Genomic DNA, 19,609 nt, shown 5'->3' with positions numbered 1-19,609 from the left:
CAGTGGACTGTCTTAGTCTCTAGCTCTAACTTTGTCACAACTTGAAGGGACACTGCTTTTCTCCGCTGTAATCCTGCAATCATTCAATTATTCATATATGATTTCAAAATGAGTTTTTTTTTTTTTTTTTTTTTAAATAAATACGGATGTTGCTTTGGAGTTAGTTGTTGCGTGGATTGTCATCCAATCCCATGACTGTAAACACATTTGGCCTAAACTATACACGTGACAGAGGTTCTCAGAGGATGGGATGCACTTAATGACAGAGAGAGACAGAGAGAGAGAGACAGAGAGAGAGAGACAGAGAGAGAGAGAGAGAGAGAGAGAGAGAGAGAGACAGAGAGAGAGAGAGACAGAGAGAGACAGAGAGAGAGAGAGACAGAGAGAGAGAGAGACAGAGAGAGAGAGGGGGGAAGCGAGAGTGAGTGAGTGAGTGGGAGAGAGCGAGGGAGAGGGGGGAGGGAGGTCAATTGAGTCCATCATGCCGCTGTGTGTGATCCGGTATCTGAGGCTCACACACAACCAGAAAGAGGAAGTGAACAGTCGCCAAAGACCACCAATCCTATTTGAGTCCCGGTGGATGCACCCACTGCACTCAAATTCCCATGAATGAACTGCAATACTAAAGCAATAGGCCTATCAACATTAAAATAATGCCAGAAGCACACTAACGGTTGTTCAGTTGGCGCCTTTTTGAGGACAGTGGGGATTTCATGTTGCCATGACAGTCTGGTGGGCACCAGGTGAAGCCACAGCAGGGGGATATGAAGGGAAAGGGTCATGGAATGACCAGGAAGTGACTTGGGGTTAGGACAGGTTGGGATCTACTCTCCCAGTAGCTGTTGTCTGCTATTTCAACTGAGAACAGCGTACAATCCTTTTAGGGCCGCTTTCACCTTGATATCAACGGGGGAAATGACTACAGCCGTATCATAGTGCCTCTATGACATTCAAAACAGCATCTGAGAAATTATGCCATTTGTGAAAATGATACGAATTGTGAAATTCCTGCGATCCCAGTCATGGATACTTGATGGTTGACAATTACACTGTGTGTGTGTGTGTGTGTGTGTGTGAAGAATGCGTGTGTTGCTCAGCGGTAATGCTGCTATCAGCACATTATGAAGACCTGGAAAGAAAGACAGAGAGGAGTTGGGGGGGTAAGGAAGAGGGCTGAATGGAGGAGAGGAATGTTCCCTGTGTCAGACAGCAACATCATCAGCTAATGAAGATCAGTCTTGCTGAGTTAGCAGCCAATCGTTGACGGGGATCGACTCCCTGCCAAGGTGAAAAACATGTCAAGTTGTCCTTAAGACAGATCTAGGAACAGCTTACCCTCCCAAATCCTCATCTCAACCACTAGAGGAAGAAACGCATAGCTGACCTTAGACCACAGTCTAGAGGCAATTTAAATCTACTCCAAAATTTGACAGCCCCCCCCCCCCCCTAACACACACCCCCCTCCACACGCAGGCACACACACATAAGAAAGATCAATAACTGTGGTGTGGATGAAGCCAGCCAGTGTAATGTGGTTGTCTACCTTCTCGCCCCATGGTTTTAGCCTGTCTTGTCATTACTGCCTTATGGAGGAATGCTAATAGCATACTAGCATAGCATGCTGGGACTGGAGAGAATGGAAACTATGGCCAGTGGGACTAGGGGAGGGATTCCATTCACTATGCTAGGGGGTCATCTTTATAGTCTAAAATAAGTGTGGGGCTGTGTGGGTGGATGGGGGGAGGACTAGGATGCCTGTTTGTCATATTTTGGAGAAGATTTAAATTGAGTGGATGGGGGGGGTTAGTTTTACTATCCTTGTGGGGACCAGAAGGGTCACTTCCTCATCTCCCCGGTCTCAATAAGACAGGGAATGTGTAAAAAATTTATCCCGAGAACAGAGAGGGGAGAGAGAGAAGAGAGAAAAGAGAGGGGAGAGAGCAGAGAGAGAGAGAGAGAGAGAGAGAGAGAGAGAGAGAGAGAGAGAGAGAGAGAGAGAGCAGAGAGAGAGAGCAGAAGGGTAGACACAGGAAAACCTGGCTCCCTGCAGAGGAAAGGCTGTGCAACCACTGCACAACAGCAGAACCCGAGTCAGAGCTGCATTTCCTGACAAAATGTCAAAAATATAAAACAATTAGAGAGTGTCATTTTCCCAAATTTGAAACCCTTATTCAAGGTTTCAAAGACCTCTCTGATGAGGATAGGCTACCCGTCCTGTTGGGGGAGGACACAGAGAGCTGTGGGTTGGCAGCGCACTACATTGCTGCCTGCCATAAGTTGAGGGACAGTGTCTGACAGACCAATCAACCTGCACATGTCCTCTACTGTATGCTTATTGTTATTGTTCAATGTATGGTTATTTTGACCCTTGGTTATTGTTGTTACTGTTATCCCGTTGACAATTTTGACATTGCTACGTCATGCCAATAAAGCAAATTTAATTGAATTGAATTGCCAGAGAGGGGAGAGAGAGAAGAGAGAGCAGAGAGAGATTAGAGAGAGAGAGAGAGAAAGGAGAGAGAGAGAGAGGAGAGACAGACAGAAGGCAAGAGCAGAGAGAGAGAAGAGAGAACAGAGGGAGAAGAGAGACAGCAGAAAGACAGAGAGAGAGAGGAGAGGAGAGAGAAGAGAGAGAGAGAGAGAGAGAGAGAGCCCGTGGTGTGTGAGTCAACTACTAAACCGTTTGGGATAACTTCCCAGTGTAAAACCACAGCATCACAATAATGAATTTAATAACAACTGTACATAACACACGAGTCAGCAGAAATCCCAGAGACATAGCTACTGGTACAGTCTACAGTACAGTCTACAGTACAGTCTACAGTATAGTCTACAGTACAGTCTACAGTATAGTCTACGGTACAGTCTACAGTACAGTCTACAGTATAGTCTACAGTATAGTCTACAGTACAGTCTACAGTATAGTCTACAGTACAGTCTACGGTACAGTCTACAGTACAGTCTACAGTACAGTCTACAGTACAGGCTACAGTATAGTCTACAGTACACATCTAAATCTACGGTACAGTGTACAGTACAGTCTACAGTACAGTCTACAGTATACGTCTACAGTACAGTCTACGGTACAGTCTACAGTATACGTCTACAGTACAGTCTACGGTACAGTCTACGGTACAGTCTACAGTACACGTCTACAGTCCAGTCTACAGTCCAGTCTACAGTCCAGTCTACAGTCCAGTCTACAGTACACGTCTACAGTCCAGTCTACAGTCCAGTCTACAGTCCAGTCTACAGTATACGTCTACAGTATACGTCTACAGTACAGTCTACGGTACAGTCTACGGTACAGTCTACAGTCCAGTCTACAGTCCAGTCTACAGTCCAGTCTACAGTCCAGTCTACAGTACACGTCTACAGTCCAGTCTACAGTCCAGTCTACAGTCCAGTCTACAGTCCAGTCTGCAGTCCAGTCTGCAGTCCAGTCTACAGTCCAGTCTGCAGTCCAGTCTACAGTCCAGTCTACAGTCCAGTCTGCAGTATGAATGAATCAAGAAACATACGTGAGGGAAAAGAAAAAGAAGAGTGAATCTTCCAGAAACCCCTGTACACAACTGTCTAATTGTTTTGCTTTTCACTGCAAAATGAATAGAGGTGAACAGAGGAGTGTTTAAAAGAAGAGATAGAGAGGTGGAGGTGATATTGAAGAGTGGGAGGGGGAGGGGGGGGGTCGTGTGGTAGTCATGGTAGTCGTGTGGTTTGGGTCTTTATAGTTTTGTTTTATAAAGACATCGGACAGTCCTTTATACAGGCCAGAGCTCTGTGCTACCCTTACTGTTCCACACACCCTGGGTCCCCACTGTGTGTAGGACTGTGGGGGGGACAGAGTGTGTGTGAGAGGGGTGAGTGATTGTGTCTGTGTGTCCACTGTGTGTGTGTGTGTGTGTGTGTGTGTGTGTGTGTGTGTGTGTGTGTGTGTGTGTGTGTGTGTGTGTGTGTGTACATGTGCATATTCAGTATGCGTGTGTATCTTGTGTGTGTGTATAGAGCCGAGTACCCAAAGTCATTGTCCCATTGGGGCATGCCACTTTGCCAGAAACAATTTGTCTCTTAGCTGGGCTGTGTGTGTGTGAGTGCATGCATGCATGTGTTGCCTCATGAATACCAAGCAGGCAGCCAGACCCCGGGTTCTGGGTCTGCATACTTGGACGGACCCTGCCTCTAAACCTGGCAACTCACCCACTCCACTCTCTCTGGGGGAAATTGAGACAGAGGCAACCCTGCATGTCCAGTTCAAGGACTTGAGTTCTTTTTCTCCGCCAGTTTCCTTCCTCTCCGCTAGTTCAGTCAAGAAATCTGTAGTTCCATGTTCAGAGCCAGACAGGATCATATGCTCCGTCTGAATCACAGTCTCTCCCTACTGCAACCCCAGTCTCCCAATACACCACATCACAACAGACTATAGCTGTTGGCTAACACCCTCCATAGAAACTCAGTGAGACGAAGAGAAAGAGGAAGGGAGAGAGGGAGAGAGAGAGAGAGAGAGAGAGAGAGAGAGAGAGAGAGAGAGAGAGACAGAGAGTTCAGTGTATAATTAAATGTAACTCCATATGAGACCCAGTAAAGCCAGTAGTCAGACAGTAAAAGTTACCAGTAAAGGATGTTGGAGCAGTGTGGTATTCAGACCATATAAAGCCAGTCTGGTGGTTCTGGTCCTGAGGGTGAAGCCAGAGACAGACTGGACCTATGAATGGTGCTATAGCAACAAGATCTCCCGGACTCACTTCATTATTCAACGTTTGTCCATGGGGGGATAAACGTTTATGGGTAAAGTGAAAGTAGGTAAGGGTTAAGGTTGTTAAAACAGAAAAAAACTTGACTGTTAAGCATTACAAAATGACAGTTAAGTTTAGGCAATAATTCCAACTGTTTAAGGTTAAGGGTTAAGGTTTGGGATAAAGATAAAACAGAAAAAAATTAAAACGAGTGCCTAGCACCGGGATTGAACCGTGGGACCTGGACAAACATTGAATACTGAAGTTTATCTTCAGAGAAATGTCCTCGTTCATGTAAAACCACTCAGCTAACACCACAGGGAGTGTGTGCTTCTACTCACCGTAGCGGTCAGCGTGGGCCCATGGAGCTGAGCGTGTAGTATGGCCTCATTCACGTGCCCCCTGACTCCAAGCAGGGCCAGTTCCAGGCTGTGTTGTCCGGCCACAGCATTGATCAGCTCCTCCAACGCCGCCACATACCTCCGCCACGGCCCGTCCAGCTCGGCCACGCTCGCCAAGCACCCGCGCATCACGTTCAGGCAGTAGCCCACGCACGGCTTGATCAGCGTCAGCCCGCGGCAGTGCGAGCAGTACTGCATCTTGGTCAAGCCACGTAAACACTCTTTGGTGAAGGAAACGTGTTCGGTGGCGTTCATGACTTCTGTGCCCTCGGCGAGGGCCAAAGACAAGGCTCGCCCGGCGCCCAGGGTGCGCCCCAGTTCCTGAGCGAGCGTTTCGGGGTGAGGGCCGAATGGGTTGACATCCTGCCGTGTGGCACGGAGACACTCGCCCCGCTCGCCGGACAAGCCACCATGGACGCCCACGCCCGGGTTGACCAGGCGCCCGTAGACGAGTGGGAAGAGGTTGTCGTGGAAACGGGCAACGGCAGCTTCGAGGGAGAGGTTGTGTCCGTGGATGTAGAGGGAGAGGGAGGAGAACAGGGTGTTGACATGGGGGAGGGCCTCCCGGGAGAGGGGCGAGTAGGTGTCCTCCAGCAGGGAGGAGAGGTGGCCCTGGGAGAAGGAGAGCAGGTACTGGAATGTGTCTGGAGGGAGGGGGAAGAAGGGGAGGGAGAAGACATCAGGGCCTGGTTACATTTACGTTAATCAGGGTATTTAGGCAGTGTAGTATACAGTGCATTCAGAAAGTATTCAGACCCCTTGAATTTTTCCACATTGTGTTACATTACAGCCTTATTCTAAAATGGATGAAATCTTTTTTTTCCTTCAATCTACACATAATACCCCATATTGACAAAGCAAAAACTGAATTTTAGATTTTTTTGCAAATATATATATATTTTTTTTAAGTATTCAGACCCTTTACTCAGTACTTTGTTGAAGCACATTTGGCAGCAATTACAGCCTCAAGTCTTCTTGGGTATGATGCTACAAGCTTGGCACACCTGTATTTGGGAAGTTTCTCCCATTCCTCTCTGCAGATCTTCTCAAGCTCTGTCAGGTTGGATGGAGAGCATTGCTGCACAGCTATTTTCAGGTCTTTCCAGAGATGTTCGATTGGGTTCAAGTCCGGGCTCTGGCTGGGCCACTCAAGGACATTCAGAGACTTGAAGATGAACCTTCGACCCAGTCTGAGGTCCTGAGCGCTCTGGAGCAATCAAGTTGTAGAAACATCTCAAAGAGCTCAATTTCGAGTCTCATAGCAAAGGGTATAAATAAGGTATTTCTGTTTTTTATTTTCTATAAATTAGCAAACATTTCGAAAGGCCTGTTTTCAATTTGTCATTATGGGGTATTGTGTGTAAATTGCTGTACGGCTGTAACGTAACAAAATGTGGAAAAAGTCAAGGGGTCTGAACACTTTCCGAAGGTACTGTATATTCAAACGCACCATAAGTTTATCTTTGCACTACTTTCATTTAAACTATCTATCTAATAATAACACAAGTATGCCGTGCAGAAAAGAGGTCAGAGAGGACCCTTTCTACCTTCGTCTCTTTCCCGACTAAGCTTGGCTTGTGTGTATCAGTCACTTGGAGTGTAGTATTCCCATGTAAAGTATATCTCCCCCCCCCCCCCCCCCCCCTGATGTCATCTCTATTGCATGCCAGCAGATGAAAGAGCAACAGCAACTGTAGAGAAACTGAGACAGGAGACATGGTGCCAACCCAACACATGTAAACACACAGACACACACACTCGCAAAACATGGCATAAAGATACTAAACACACTTACAAGGAGATATAATAATATTCTGGAATAGATGATCTGGGGTTGTAGTAGAAACACACAAAACACACATACAGTCCAGTCTACAGTACACTCTACAGTACACTCTACAGTACACGTCTACAGTCCACGTCTACAGTCCACGTCTACAGTCCACGTCTACAGTCCACGTCTACAGTCCACGTCTACAGTACACGTCTACAGTCCAGTCTACAGTCCAGTCTACAGTCCAGTCTACAGTGCAGTCTACAGTGCAGTCTACAGTGCAGTCTACAGTGCAGTCTACAGTCCAGGTCTACAGTCCAGTCTACAGTCCAGTCTACAGTCCAGTCTACAGTACACGTCTACAGTCCAGTCTACAGTCCAGTCTACAGTACACGTCTACAGTCCACATCTACAGTCCAGTACTCAATATCTTGTTAATGTTCGTATGTGCTTGCATGTTTGTGTGTGTCCACACATGCTAAATCGGACACTTTCCTGCCAAGCCAGTACCCACCCACCCACACCCACACACCCACACCCACACACACACACACACACCCACACACACACACACACACACACACACACACACACACACACACACACACACACACACACACACACACAGAGAGAGAGTGAAACTGAACAACAGTCGTCTCTCCCAGTCAACAGCTGCATAACCTAATACCAGTGTGCTGTTAGGGACAGCGACATCCCACCAGGGACTCTCCACTCTACGGCCCTAGAAAACCACAAGGCTAAGTTTCTAACGTTCCACCGCAATGCATAATCACCACAGCAGCTCTGTGCACAAGCAAACAGTCACATATACATACACACACACACACACACACATACAATCAGGCGTTGGCGTTTGGTGTGTGTGTGTGTCGGGAGGGTGTGTGTGTGTGTGTGTGTGTGTGTGTGTGTGTGTGTGTATATATGCATGCATGTACATGCACATGCTTTTGTGTGTATATCCGTACACGTGTGTGTGTGTGTGACCCACATCAAGCGTCCAATGAGTCATATTCTGTCTCTGGTTTAACAGTCACAATGAGGTGACCAGATAGACAGTTGAGGTCGTGTGAATGTGACTGACAGACAGGCAGGGCTGTGTCTGTCACTGTACCCGATCAGGAAGACTAATAAAGTTAAAAGTCAAAGGTGAGGGGACTGGGGATAATAGTCAAACAATACATAGTTGGGATAGAGAGGGGGAGAGAGAAAGAATGTGAGAGGGGGGGGGACAGAGAGGGGATGAAATGGGTAGAGGAAGAAAGAGAAGCAAAGCGAGAGAATGAAAGAGAGAGGTCTAAATCAGAAGACAGCTAGAGAAAGAGGGAAAGAGAGAGAATAACTAAACAGAGGGATGGAGAGAAAACGACAGGAAGAAGATTGATGAAACGGAAGAAGGGATCAAGAGAAAATGCAGAGAGAAACTCTCTGTAACCAGCTGAAAGCCTCCCCAGCCCGTTGAGTTGAGCTGCAGAGGCAGTGCCAGTATGTTACAGACCGGGCTGTTTGGCCTGGCCAGCGGGAAGAAAACCACAGGGCACTCAGCCCCACTATGTGCCAGCAGGGTTGGGTTGCAGCGTTACAGAGCTGAAGTGTTGAGGAGGCAGGGGACGAGTCATGACACAGACCCTCAGTCAAACAGCCCAAAGCAGGGCTAGTTAGACAGGGAGGCAGGAAAATAGGAACATGTTAGTTCACCAAGCCATGATGTGCAAGCTTTTGTTCAGGTATTAATACCCTTCCAGCTAATCAAGGTCTTGATGATTGCTAGTTCAATCGGGAGTGTTAGTGCTGGTTTGAAACAAAAGCCTGCAGCCTGCTAGCAACATGCCAACCAAGGTAAGTTTGTAGCAAGATGACCTGGTAAGAACTGAACAATCTATCACTAGCTGATCTATATAAAAAAGTAGAATTTACGACCAGTCTCTCGGGAGCTAGGAATAGTAAGCCAACCAATCTAGGCTACTCCCTTTCGATATTTAGGTCAACACTTTGTGAGGACATCCTGTGTTCTACTAAATTAGAGGTGCATGTTTTCACTCGATCCACCTCCGGGGGAATGAAACAAGACTAGAGAGACCAGAACAACTTGTGAACATGGAGAAAAACAACTACTGTACGAAGTGGACTCCACCTATTGAACCACACGGGGCTAGAATACATCTGGCTTGAATAGGACCCCGGGGCCCTGAACCGGTCTCTGTGTCTCAAACACTGGGACAACTGTCCACCACTCAGGCACTGCTCTGACCAAGTCCAGACGCACACTAGGCCTAGTCTCTTCTTTAGTTCGTCTCGCTCTCTCTTCTAACAGATTTGGCTGTAGTCTTTGTGTTAAATCACATTGTTGATCCTCTCCTCCATCTTCTGGAGCAGGGGAATATAGTTTGACAAGCGATAAACCCAATACCAGTGGGAACTCCACCAAGTGGTCACCATGGTCCCAGCCCGGTCGACTTGTGTTTCGACCACTGTCTGACAGCTGTGTCTGCCGTTCTAGGACACAAACATCCCTCCCTGGGTGGCGATCATTATGCCTTCACTGTCTCTCACCACAAACAACTCTGGGATATGGTGAAATACCTTTAAGTTGTAATCATCAGTGTTTATGTGAGGCCATGATTAGCTATGATTAGCGATTTGTCAAGCAGTCTTTGAGTCCTGGACACATAGCATGACCCTAGCAAACCTTTTCTGCTTCCGTACACCACAGAACTCTAGCGCCGGCATTTTTGCGGCACTCCACGGTTTACAGCAATAGGGCTGGAGCCAAAACGTGTCATGAACACGATATTAAACAATGTTAAAGGGGTAGTTTAGCCCCCTTTAAAGGGTTGGCCGGGCAGTGAGTTAAAGGGGTGGTTTACCCCTTTAGAGGGTTGGTGGGGCAGTAGGTTAAAGGGGTGGTTTACCCCTTTAGAGGGTTGGCCGGGCAGTGAGTTAAAGGGGTGGTTTACCCCTTTAGAGGGTTGGCCGGGCAGTGAGTTAAAGGGGTGGTTTACCCCTTTAGAGGGTTGGCCGGGCAGTGAGTTAAAGGGGTGGTTTACCCCTTTAAAGGGTTGGTGGGGCAGTAGGTTAAAGGGGTGGTTTACCCCTTTAAAGGGTTGGCCGGGCAGTGAGTTAAAGGGGTGGTTTACCCCTTTAGAGGGTTGGCCGGGCAGTGAGTTAAAGGGGTGGTTTACCCTTTAGAGGGTTGGCCGGGCAGTGAGTTAAAGGGGTGGTTTACCCCTTTAAAGGGTTGGTGGGGCAGTAGGTTAAAGGGGTGGTTTACCCCTTTAAAGGGTTGGTGGGGCAGTAGGTTAAAGGGGTGGTTTACCCCTTTAAAGGGTTGGTTGGGCAGTGAGTTAAAAGGGGTGGTTCCACATTGAGTGCATATGAAGGAGACTGCCACCACCACCACAACCACCGTAGCCCAAACAGAGGTCATATTTACGACGTTGCAATGAGACATTATACAGCGTCTTATACCAGCGCTGGCCTCGCCAAGCCTCTTATAAACAACTCCACTTTATTCACTGCTAGAGCTATTTCCTACTTTCTATTCTGCCCGGCGACCAAGTGCTTTTTCTGAGGTAATAACGCCTAAAGTGTCGTGGCTCGTATTCTGCAGTGCAGCCACAATAACAAATGGGTCAAAATAACCACAGTCAGTGGCAGTGAGTTGTATGGGTTTTGACCACAACTATGGCATCCCTCCCCCAGTGTGGCGCGGAGCTCCTAGCCACTTCCCCAACGGGAGCAGACCTGTCTGGGGGAACAGAGAGGGGAGAGAGGGGCAAGATCCAGGGCCAAACCTTCATGGTAGGGGTGCCAGCCCAACCCTCAGCCCAGACACGTGGCCCCACAGATCTGTGTGTGTGGGTAGCTGTGTGTGGGTGGCAAAGGGTGGAACATGGGTGGAACACGTGGAAGAATGTGGGTACGGGTAGCTTCTCTTCCCGTAGCTGTCCGCAAAGCAGTGTGTGTGTGTGTGTGTGTGTGTGTGTGTGTGTGTGTGTGTGTACCTACATGATCTCGCGCGTACGGGTAGCTTCTCTTCCCGTAGCTGTCCGCAAAGCAGTGTGTGTGTGTGTGTGTGTGTGTGTGTGTGTGTGTACCTACATGATCTCGCGCGCATCCATGTGTGCACGTGCCAGCATGGTGGGAGGAGCTATAGGAGGACGGGCTCATTGTATTGGCTGGAATGGAATCGATGTAACGGAGTCAAAAGCGGTTTCCATATGTTTGATCTGTTTATACCGTTCTATTCATTCCATTCCAGCCATTACAATGAGCCCGTCCTCCCACCAGCCTCCACTGGTGTACTGGTAAGCCTGCATGCCTGTGTGTGTGTGTGTGAGTCGGTGGCGGCAATAATGTGATAACGAGGAAGGAGACACTAGGAGACACTAGTCTTTTCCCAGCACTCGGTCTATCTACGGGTGCATCCCAAATATCGTATTGTAATGAGTGTAAAATGACATCTCTCCACCACCCTCCACCTCCCCTTTAAAAGCACGGCTAACCGTCACTCAATCCCAGCACCTCTGATCTTTCAGTGAAGCGTTTAAAGGTAGTGAATAGAAATAGGTCAATGAATAAATATGTTAATAGGTCACAGTTAGGGAGATAACAAAACAACAATATGATGATTATCAACAGCCACAAAGACTGTCCGCCCACTTACACATGCGGTGCTCTGGCTGGGAGGAGGATGGTGATCGAAGGGGTAGGGTTTAGTGGGATGAGCAGAGGGACGAGGTCCGTGGGAGGGGAGGGGTAGGTAAGGCAGCGATTGAGGCATTCCACTGAGGGAGAGACCACTGTGAGGGTCGTCTGTGACATATGACAAGACGACAGGCACCACCGTCAGGGTCATGGCTTTGGCCTCATGGCATCACAAGGTCAAAGTGACCTCACTTACTCTTCCCTGTATTGGCATACGATGGATCCTAGTCCATCTCTGGTAGTGTGGGGTCACTCTGCTGACAGGGCAGGATCTGAACAAGAGGCAGACTACGAAGAAATAACTTTACACAACTTGACAAGCTCTACTCTGGAAATCTAGACATTAAGAAGGCATTGTAGAAAGTAAGGCAACACAATACTGCGCTATAACTTTATGAAGCCTGTCATAACCATGTCAAGACGTTGTCGCTGTAGGTCATAAGCCTTTATGACAAACAGCCTGGTTTTGTCATATCCTAACTGTAAGATGTGACAAGAGGCTAGCTAGCAGACTAGCTGGCTCTGTACAATGCTGGCAGGGAGTGGACACTACTAACCCAGCACAGTACAGTACAGGGAGAGGCTGGCATCAGAGCACTGCCTGGACTCCAGAAAGAGTGTGTGTGTGTGTGTGTGTGTGTGTGTGTGTGTGTGTGTGTGTGTGTGTGTGTGTGTGTGTGTGTGTGTGTGTGTGTGTGTGTGTGTGTGTGTGTATGTGTGTGTGTGTGTGTGTGTGTGTGTGTGTGAAGAGAAAGAGAGGGGAGATGGGAGAAAAAAAAGAGCCATGAAAAGAGAGAGAGAAAAGAAGAGAGAGAGTTAGAGAGATGAGACGGAGAGAGAAAGAAAGAGGAAGAGTTAGAGAAGAAAGAGATGAGGAGAGAGAAGAAGAGAGAGAAAGAGAGAGGAGTTAGAGAAGAAAGAGAGAGAGAGAGAGGTAGAGAGAAGAAAGAGAGAGAGAGAAGAGAGAGAGAGAGATAGAGAGAAGAGAGAGAGAAAGAAGAGAGAGAGAGAGAGAAGAAAGTGAGATAGAGAAAGAAGAGAGAGAGTTAGAGAAGAAAGTGTAGAGATGAGACAGAAGAGGGTAGAGAGTTAGAGAGAAAAGAGAGAGAGAAGAAGGAGAGAGAGAAAGAAGATAGAGAGGTAGAGAAGAAGTGAGAGAGAAAGGAAGAGAGAGAGTTAGAGAAGAAAGTGAGAGAGAAAGAAAGAGAGAGTAGAGAAAAGAGAGAGAGGTAAGAGTAGAGAAGAAGAGAGAGAGAGCGAGAGAGAGCGAGAGAAGAAGAGAGAGAGTTAGAGAAGAAAGAGAGAGAGAGAGGAGAAGGAAGATGATACACCGTGTGGCATGTCCCAGTTAGAATCAGTAACACAGAACAGGACCAGTCAAGCAGAGGAGTTAGTTTAGATGAAAGGAAAGTGATGAAGCATAATGGAGGAGTTTGAAGTAGGGAAGCCTGTTACTTAGTTTAGATGAAAGGAAAGTGATGAAGCCTAATGGAGGAGTTTGAAGTAGGGAAGCCTGTTACTTAGTTTAGATGAAAGGAAAGTGATGAAGCCTAATGGAGGAGTTTGAAGTAGGGAAGCCTGTTACTTAGTTTAGATGAAAGGAAAGTGATGAAGCATAATGGAGGAGTTTGAAGTAGGGAAGCCTGTTACTTAGTTTAGATGAAAGGAAAGTGATGAAGCATAATGGAGGAGTTTGAAGTAGGGAAGCCTGTTACTTAGTTTAGATGAAAGGAAAGTGATGAAGCCTAATGGAGGAGTTTCCACTCGTTCATACAGGTGTGTAACCCTTTTCATTTTGTAAAAATATATTACAAACAAAATTCCAAGTGTTTCCCTTTTTTACAATGCAATGATGTTGATTAAGCTAGGTGTTGTAGATGAAACACACTGACAGACGAACTTGGAACGGATGTATCCCTTCAGTCATCTTAGGTTCAGGACATTATGCTCCATACGTTCACTACAAGCCTACAGTCTCTACGGGTTGGAGTTGACTTGATCAGTCCACCTGCTTATGTGACCAGAGCATTCAGACAGAGAGAGAGAGAGAGATAGAGAGACAGATAGAGACAGAGACAGCGAGACAGATAGAGACAGAGACAGCGAGACAGATAGAGACAGAGACAGCGAGACAGATAGAGAGAGATAGAGAGAGACAGAAAGAGAGAGAGACAGAAAGAGAGAGAGAGACAGAGAGACAGACAGACAGACAGACAGACAGACAGACAGACAGACAGACAGAGACAGAGAGACAGAGAGACAGAGAGAGAAATCATAATCCACCCTGGACGCCACTAAAACCACCAAAAACACCAACATGGGGGACGAATAACTGGGGTTTTCCATCTCTCACTCTCACTCACTCACTCGCACTCTCACTCACTCTCACTCACTCTCTCTCACTCTCTCTCACTCTCTCTCACTCTCTCAAGGGGATGACGAGGGGATGACCAGATGCATAAAGCAGGCCGGGGGGACTCTTTAACGGCACGGTCGGAGTCACAAAGGGGATAGGGAGGAAGAGGAATGACACAGGGCTTAATATAATGGTGGAAGTGAGTGGGTTTGGATGGGGGAAGGAGGGAGGAGAGCGATGGGGATAGGGGAGAAAGAGAGAACGCGAGAGGAGGAGAAATGTGGGAGAGGGATGAGAGAAAGGGAGAGGGGTGAGAGAGAGGGGTGAGGGGGAGAGAGAGTGGGCCAACTCCCGGGTCTACCAACTGAGACAGAGTTGAGGTAATGATGTGACTCACTACCCATAGTTATACTGGCCACACACACACACACAAATACACACAAAGGCACACACACATACACACGCATGCAAAGGCATTAATGCATACACACACACACCCTGCGAGTGGACCGTGTGAAAGTCACTTGAACAACACTCTGGAGACAGAGGCACTCCCTTACACCTTCTAGAGAACTGCCTCTGAACAGCTCTCTCCACTGACGTCCACTATTGGCCAGACATCTCTCCTTCTTTCTTTTCTTTTCTAATTCTTTCATTCTTTACTGACGTCCGCTGTTGGCCAGCCATCTCTCTCACTCTCTCTCTCTCCCTCTCCGCTATAATCTGTCTCTCAATCTCTCGTTCGCTCTCCTTCCCCTCTCTTTTTCTGTATGGCCAGCTCTCCCTTCTCTCTATCTCCTACCTGTCTCGCTCTCTGTAGATTCAGCTCTCCATCTCTCCCTCTTTTGCTCCATCTCTCTCCCTTTCTGTCTCTCTCCTCTCTCTCTCAGTGTTCCATGTCCACATAGACGGAGGTTCACAGTCCCAACTGAGGGAATTCGGTCAATCTAATGTGATGTTAATGACTCTGGGCCCGGATCATGCCTGACACTGATCGATCGTCTGTCTCTGGGACGGGGATAGAGTGTGACCCCTGATTCCAGTACACATACACACTTCCAGACAACACCTCGCCCTGCTCAGACATCCTGGCCATTCTTTATATAACCCCCCGACTCTGACCCTTTTCTCTTCTCTCCGTGTTCACACCACTCTCCTCTCCCTGGCTCCTGACAGAAAGGACAGGAAATGCACAGGGACTGGTGGGAATAACTGGGAGGGAATGACGGCACCAAAGTTCTGTCCTGCTGGACACAGGAAGAGAACTGGTCTCAGATATGTTTGTGCTCTACTTGCCATTGGCATGACAATGACCATACGAGTTGGCAAGAACTGATCTGGGACCAGGCTCCAGGAAGAGGCCGAGCCGGACTAATTAACTACAGGATGACTCTCATCAATGGGACGGACAGATCGTGCATCGAGAGATCAGATTATAGGAAGGGATGGAGGGATGAGAGGAGAGGGAGAAGTGGGGGATGAGAGGAGTGGACTGCGAGGGTGAGGATTAGACAGGGATGTGACCTGATTAATCAGGAAATTCCTCCGGTCTGATGTTCACTGTGGTGCTTCCCCTAATACTCCTGGGAGGATATGGAGGGGAGAGGCCACCCACACATACATATATATTTCACACATGACTAAGTGGCTTTGGATAAAAGTGTAGAATAGAGTATAATATTATACATTATTGAGGGGAAGGGGAAAGTGGAGAGGTGGAGAGGTGTGGAGGGGATGGGAGGAGGTGGAGAGGTGTGGAGGGGATGGGGAAAGTGGAGAGGTGTGGCGGGATGGGAGGAGGTGGAGAGGTGTGGCAGGATGGGAGGAGGTGGAGAGGTGTGGCAGGGATGGGAGGAGGTGGAGAGAGGTGGCAGGGATGGGAGGAGGTGGAGAGGTGTGGAGGGGATGGGAGGAGGTGGAGAGGTGTGGCAGGGATGGGAGGAGGTGGAGAGGTGTGGCGGGATGGGAGGAGGTGGAGAGGTGTGGCGGGATGGGAGGAGGTGGAGAGGTGTGGCAGGGATGGGAGGAGGTGGAGAGAGGTGGCAGGGATGGGAGGAGGTGGAGAGGTGTGGAGGGGATGGGAGGAGGTGGAGAGGTGTGGCAGGGATGGGAGGAGGTGGAGAGGTGTGGCGGGATGGGAGGAGGTGGAGAGGTGTGGCGGGATGGGAGGAGGTGGAGAGGTGTGGCAGGGATGGGAGGAGGTGGAGAGAGGTGGCAGGGATGGGAGGAGGTGGAGAGGTGTGGAGGGGATGGGAGGAGGTGGAGAGGTGTGGCAGGGATGGGAGGAGGTGGAGAGGTGTGGCGGGATGGGAGGAGGTGGAGAGGTGTGGCGGGATGGGAGGAGGTGGAGAGGTGTGGAGGGGATCGGAGGAGGTGGAGAGGTGTGGAGGGGATGGGAGGAGGTGGAGAGAGGTGGCAGGGATGGGAGGAGGTGGAGAGGTGTGGAGGGGATGGGAGGAGGTGGAGAGGTGTGGCAGGGATGGGAGGAGGTGGAGAGGTGTGGCGGGATGGGAGGAGGTGGAGAGGTGTGGAGGGGATGGGAGGAGGTGGAGAGGTGTGGAGGGGATGGGAGGAGGTGGAGAGGTGTGGCGGGATGGGAGGTGGAGAGAGTTGGCAGGGATGGGAGGAGGTGGAGAGGTGTGGCGGGATGGGAGGAGGTGGAGAGGTGTGGCAGGGATGGGAGGAGGTGGAGAGGTGTGGAGGGGATGGGGGAGGTGGAGAGGTGTGGATGGGATGGGGGAGGCGGAGAGGTGTGGCGGGATGGGAGGAGGTGGAGAGGTGTGGATGGGATGGGGGAGGTGGAGAGGTGTGGTAGGGAAGGGGAACGTGGAGAGGTGTGGCAGGGATGGGAGGTGGTGGAGAGGTGTGGAGGGGATGGGAGGACGTGGAGAGGTGTGGCGGGATGGGAGGAGGTGGAGAGGTGTGGCAGGGATGGGAGGAGGTGGAGAGGTGTGGCGGGATGGGAGGAGGTGGAGAGGTGTGGATGGGATGGGGGAGGTGGAGAGGTGTGGTAGGGATGGGAGGTGGTGGAGAGGTGTGGAGGAGATGGGAGGAGGTGGAGAGGTGTGGTGGGGATGGGAGGAGGTGGAGAGGTGTGGAGGGGAAGGGGGAGGTGGAGAGGTGTGGAGGGGATGGGAGGAGGTGGAGAGGTGTGGATGGGATGGGAGGAGGTGGAGAGGTGTGGCGGGATGGGAGGAGGTGGAGAGGTGTGGATGGGATGGGGGAGGTGGAGAGGTGTGGTAGGGATGGGAGGTGGTGGAGAGGTGTGGAGGGGATGGGAGGAGGTGGAGAGGTGTGGTGGGGATGGGAGGAGGTGGAGAGGTGTGGAGGGGATGGGAGGAGGTGGAGAGGTGTGGTGGGGAAGGGGGGTGGTGGAGAGGTGTGGATGGGATGGGGGAGGTGGAGAGGTGTGGATGGGATGGGGAGGTGGAGAGGTGTGGATGGGTTGGGGCGAGGTGGAGAGGTGTGGAGGGGATGGGAGGAGGTGGAGAGGTGTGGTAGGGAAGGGGAACGTGGAGAGGTGTGGCAGGGATGGGAGGAGGTGGAGAGGGGACGGGGAGGAGGTGGAGAGGTGTGGCAGGGAAGGGAGGAGGTGGAGAGGTGTGGATGGGATGGGAGGAGGTGGAGAGATGTGGCAGGGATGGGAGGAGGTGGAGAGGTGTGGCAGGGATGGGTGGAGGTGCAGAGGTGTGGTGGGGATGAGAGGAGGTGGAGCGGTGTGGTGGGGATGGGAGGAGGTGGAGAGGTGTGGAGGGGATGGGAGGAGGTGGAGAGGTGTGGAGGGGATGGGAGGAGGTGGAGAGGTGTGGTGGGGATGGGAGGAGGTGGAGAGGTGTGGTGGGGATGGGAGGAGGTGGAGAGGTGTGGAGGGGATGGGAGGAGGTGGAGAGGTGTGGTGGGGAAGGGGGGTGGTGGAGAGGTGTGGATGGGATGGGGGGAGGTGGAGAGGTGTGGATGGGTTGGGGCGAGGTGGAGAGGTGTGGAGGGGATGGGAGGAGGTGGAGAGGTGTGGTAGGGAAGGGGAACGTGGAGAGGTGTGGCAGGGATGGGAGGAGGTGGAGAGGGGACGGGAGGAGGTGGAGAGGTGTGGCAGGGAAGGGAGGAGGTGGAGAGGTGTGGATGGGATGGGAGGAGGTGGAGAGATGTGGCAGGGATGGGAGGAGGTGGAGAGGTGTGGCAGGGATGGGTGGAGGTGGAGAGGTGTGGATGGGATGGGAGGAGGTGGAGAGGTGTGGCAGGGATGGGAGGAGGAGGAGAGGTGTGGTGGGGATGGGAGGAGGTGGAGAGGTGTGGTGGGGATGGGAGGAGGAGGAGAGGTGTGGTGAGGATGGGAGGAGGTGGAGAGGTGTGGCAGGGATGGGAGGAGGAGGAGAGGTGTGGTGGGGATGGGAGGAGGTGGAGAGGTGTGGCAGGGATGGGAGGAGGAGGAGAGGTGTGGTGGGGATGGGAGGAGGTGGAGAGGTGTGGTGGGGATGGGAGGAGGTGGAGAGGTGTGGTGGGGATGGGAGGAGGTGGAGAGAGGTGGCAGGGATGGGAGGAGATGGAGAGGTGTGGCAGGGATGGGAGGAGGTGGAGAGATGTGGCAGGGATGGGAGGAGGAGGAGAGGTGTGGTGGGGATGGGAGGAGGTGGAGAGGTGTGGCAGGGATGGGAGGAGGAGGAGAGGTGTGGTGGGGATAACAGTGGACAATAGAATCCTGAGATTTTATTCTATCCTATCCTATTCTATTCTACTCCACTCTATTCTATGTGTGGACGGGACGGAGTGTTTTTCTAGGCCCTTCCCTGAGTCGTGCCTGGCTGGAGAGAGCAGAACAACTGGCCTGCTGGGCGGTTGCTGAGCACGACTGGAGGCACAACAGAATAACAATGATGAGAAACATTAAAAGAGGGGGAAAGGGGAGCGAGCGAGCGGAGGGAAAAGAATTTGTCTTACAGTTTTGCTTTGCGGCGTGCCGATCTTGGCTGCGGCAGTGTCTTTGAGACGTGAGGTTTCCCGTCGCGCCAGGGAGAGCAGCTGGCATGATGCCTGCCTCGCCCAGCCAAGTCTGATACAGCTTGGTCTCGTTATAGGGAGGCAAGGATCTGACTAAGCAGGGGGGTATAGAGTGAGTGTGTTGGGACATAGGGTTTGTCTGTGTGTGTGTGTGTGTGTGTGTGTGTGTGTAGGGGGGTTACCAGTGGCAACTGCAGTGCCACACAGCACTGAACTCAGTAACAGTAACTTACAATGCCCCCAGCCTGGCTGACACGACCCATGTGGCTCACAGGGCAGAGAGAACCGTGACCACACTGGTCCGGAAAAGAGGCCGTTTGCTAATGCATTATTCGCTCAGAAATTGTGCAACGGATTTGATTGGTTCTCTCAAATGTTTGGATAAGAAGTTGAAGGGGGTGTGGCTCGGGGGCTGTGTGTAGCTGTGTGTGGGGGTGTTTGAGTGAGAAAGGCGAGCCAACCAGTAAAAGCACAGCCCCCTTCATTAATCGACGCATTGTGCCGACAACATCAAAGAGCCAATCCAGACACTGAAGTCAGGAGGACTTAGTGAGCAAAGGCGTCAGCACGTTCGGCTGGCGTCTAGCTGAACTCGGCTCGCCAAACTGAACGCATGCGCTCACGT

General features: G+C 50.6%; 1 protein-coding gene across 1 annotated transcript in view; it reads right to left on the bottom strand.

Moving 5' to 3' along the window:
• LOC115156859 (glypican-5) overlaps positions 1-19,609 on the bottom strand; it is a gene marked incomplete at its 3' end in the record, with an annotated part of 150,966 nt that overhangs the window by 80,384 nt on the left and 50,973 nt on the right. The window contains exon 3 of the mRNA XM_029704637.1: positions 5,075-5,778. Coding sequence (XP_029560497.1) covers positions 5,075-5,778 — 704 coding nt within the window. The remainder of the gene's footprint in view (positions 1-5,074; positions 5,779-19,609) is intronic.

The sequence above is a fragment of the Salmo trutta genome, chromosome 21, assembly GCF_901001165.1.
Source record: "Salmo trutta chromosome 21, fSalTru1.1, whole genome shotgun sequence".
NCBI lineage: Eukaryota > Metazoa > Chordata > Actinopteri > Salmoniformes > Salmonidae > Salmo > Salmo trutta.
Note: the sequence above shows the minus strand (reverse complement) of the source record. Positions and strands in the feature narration are given on the sequence as shown.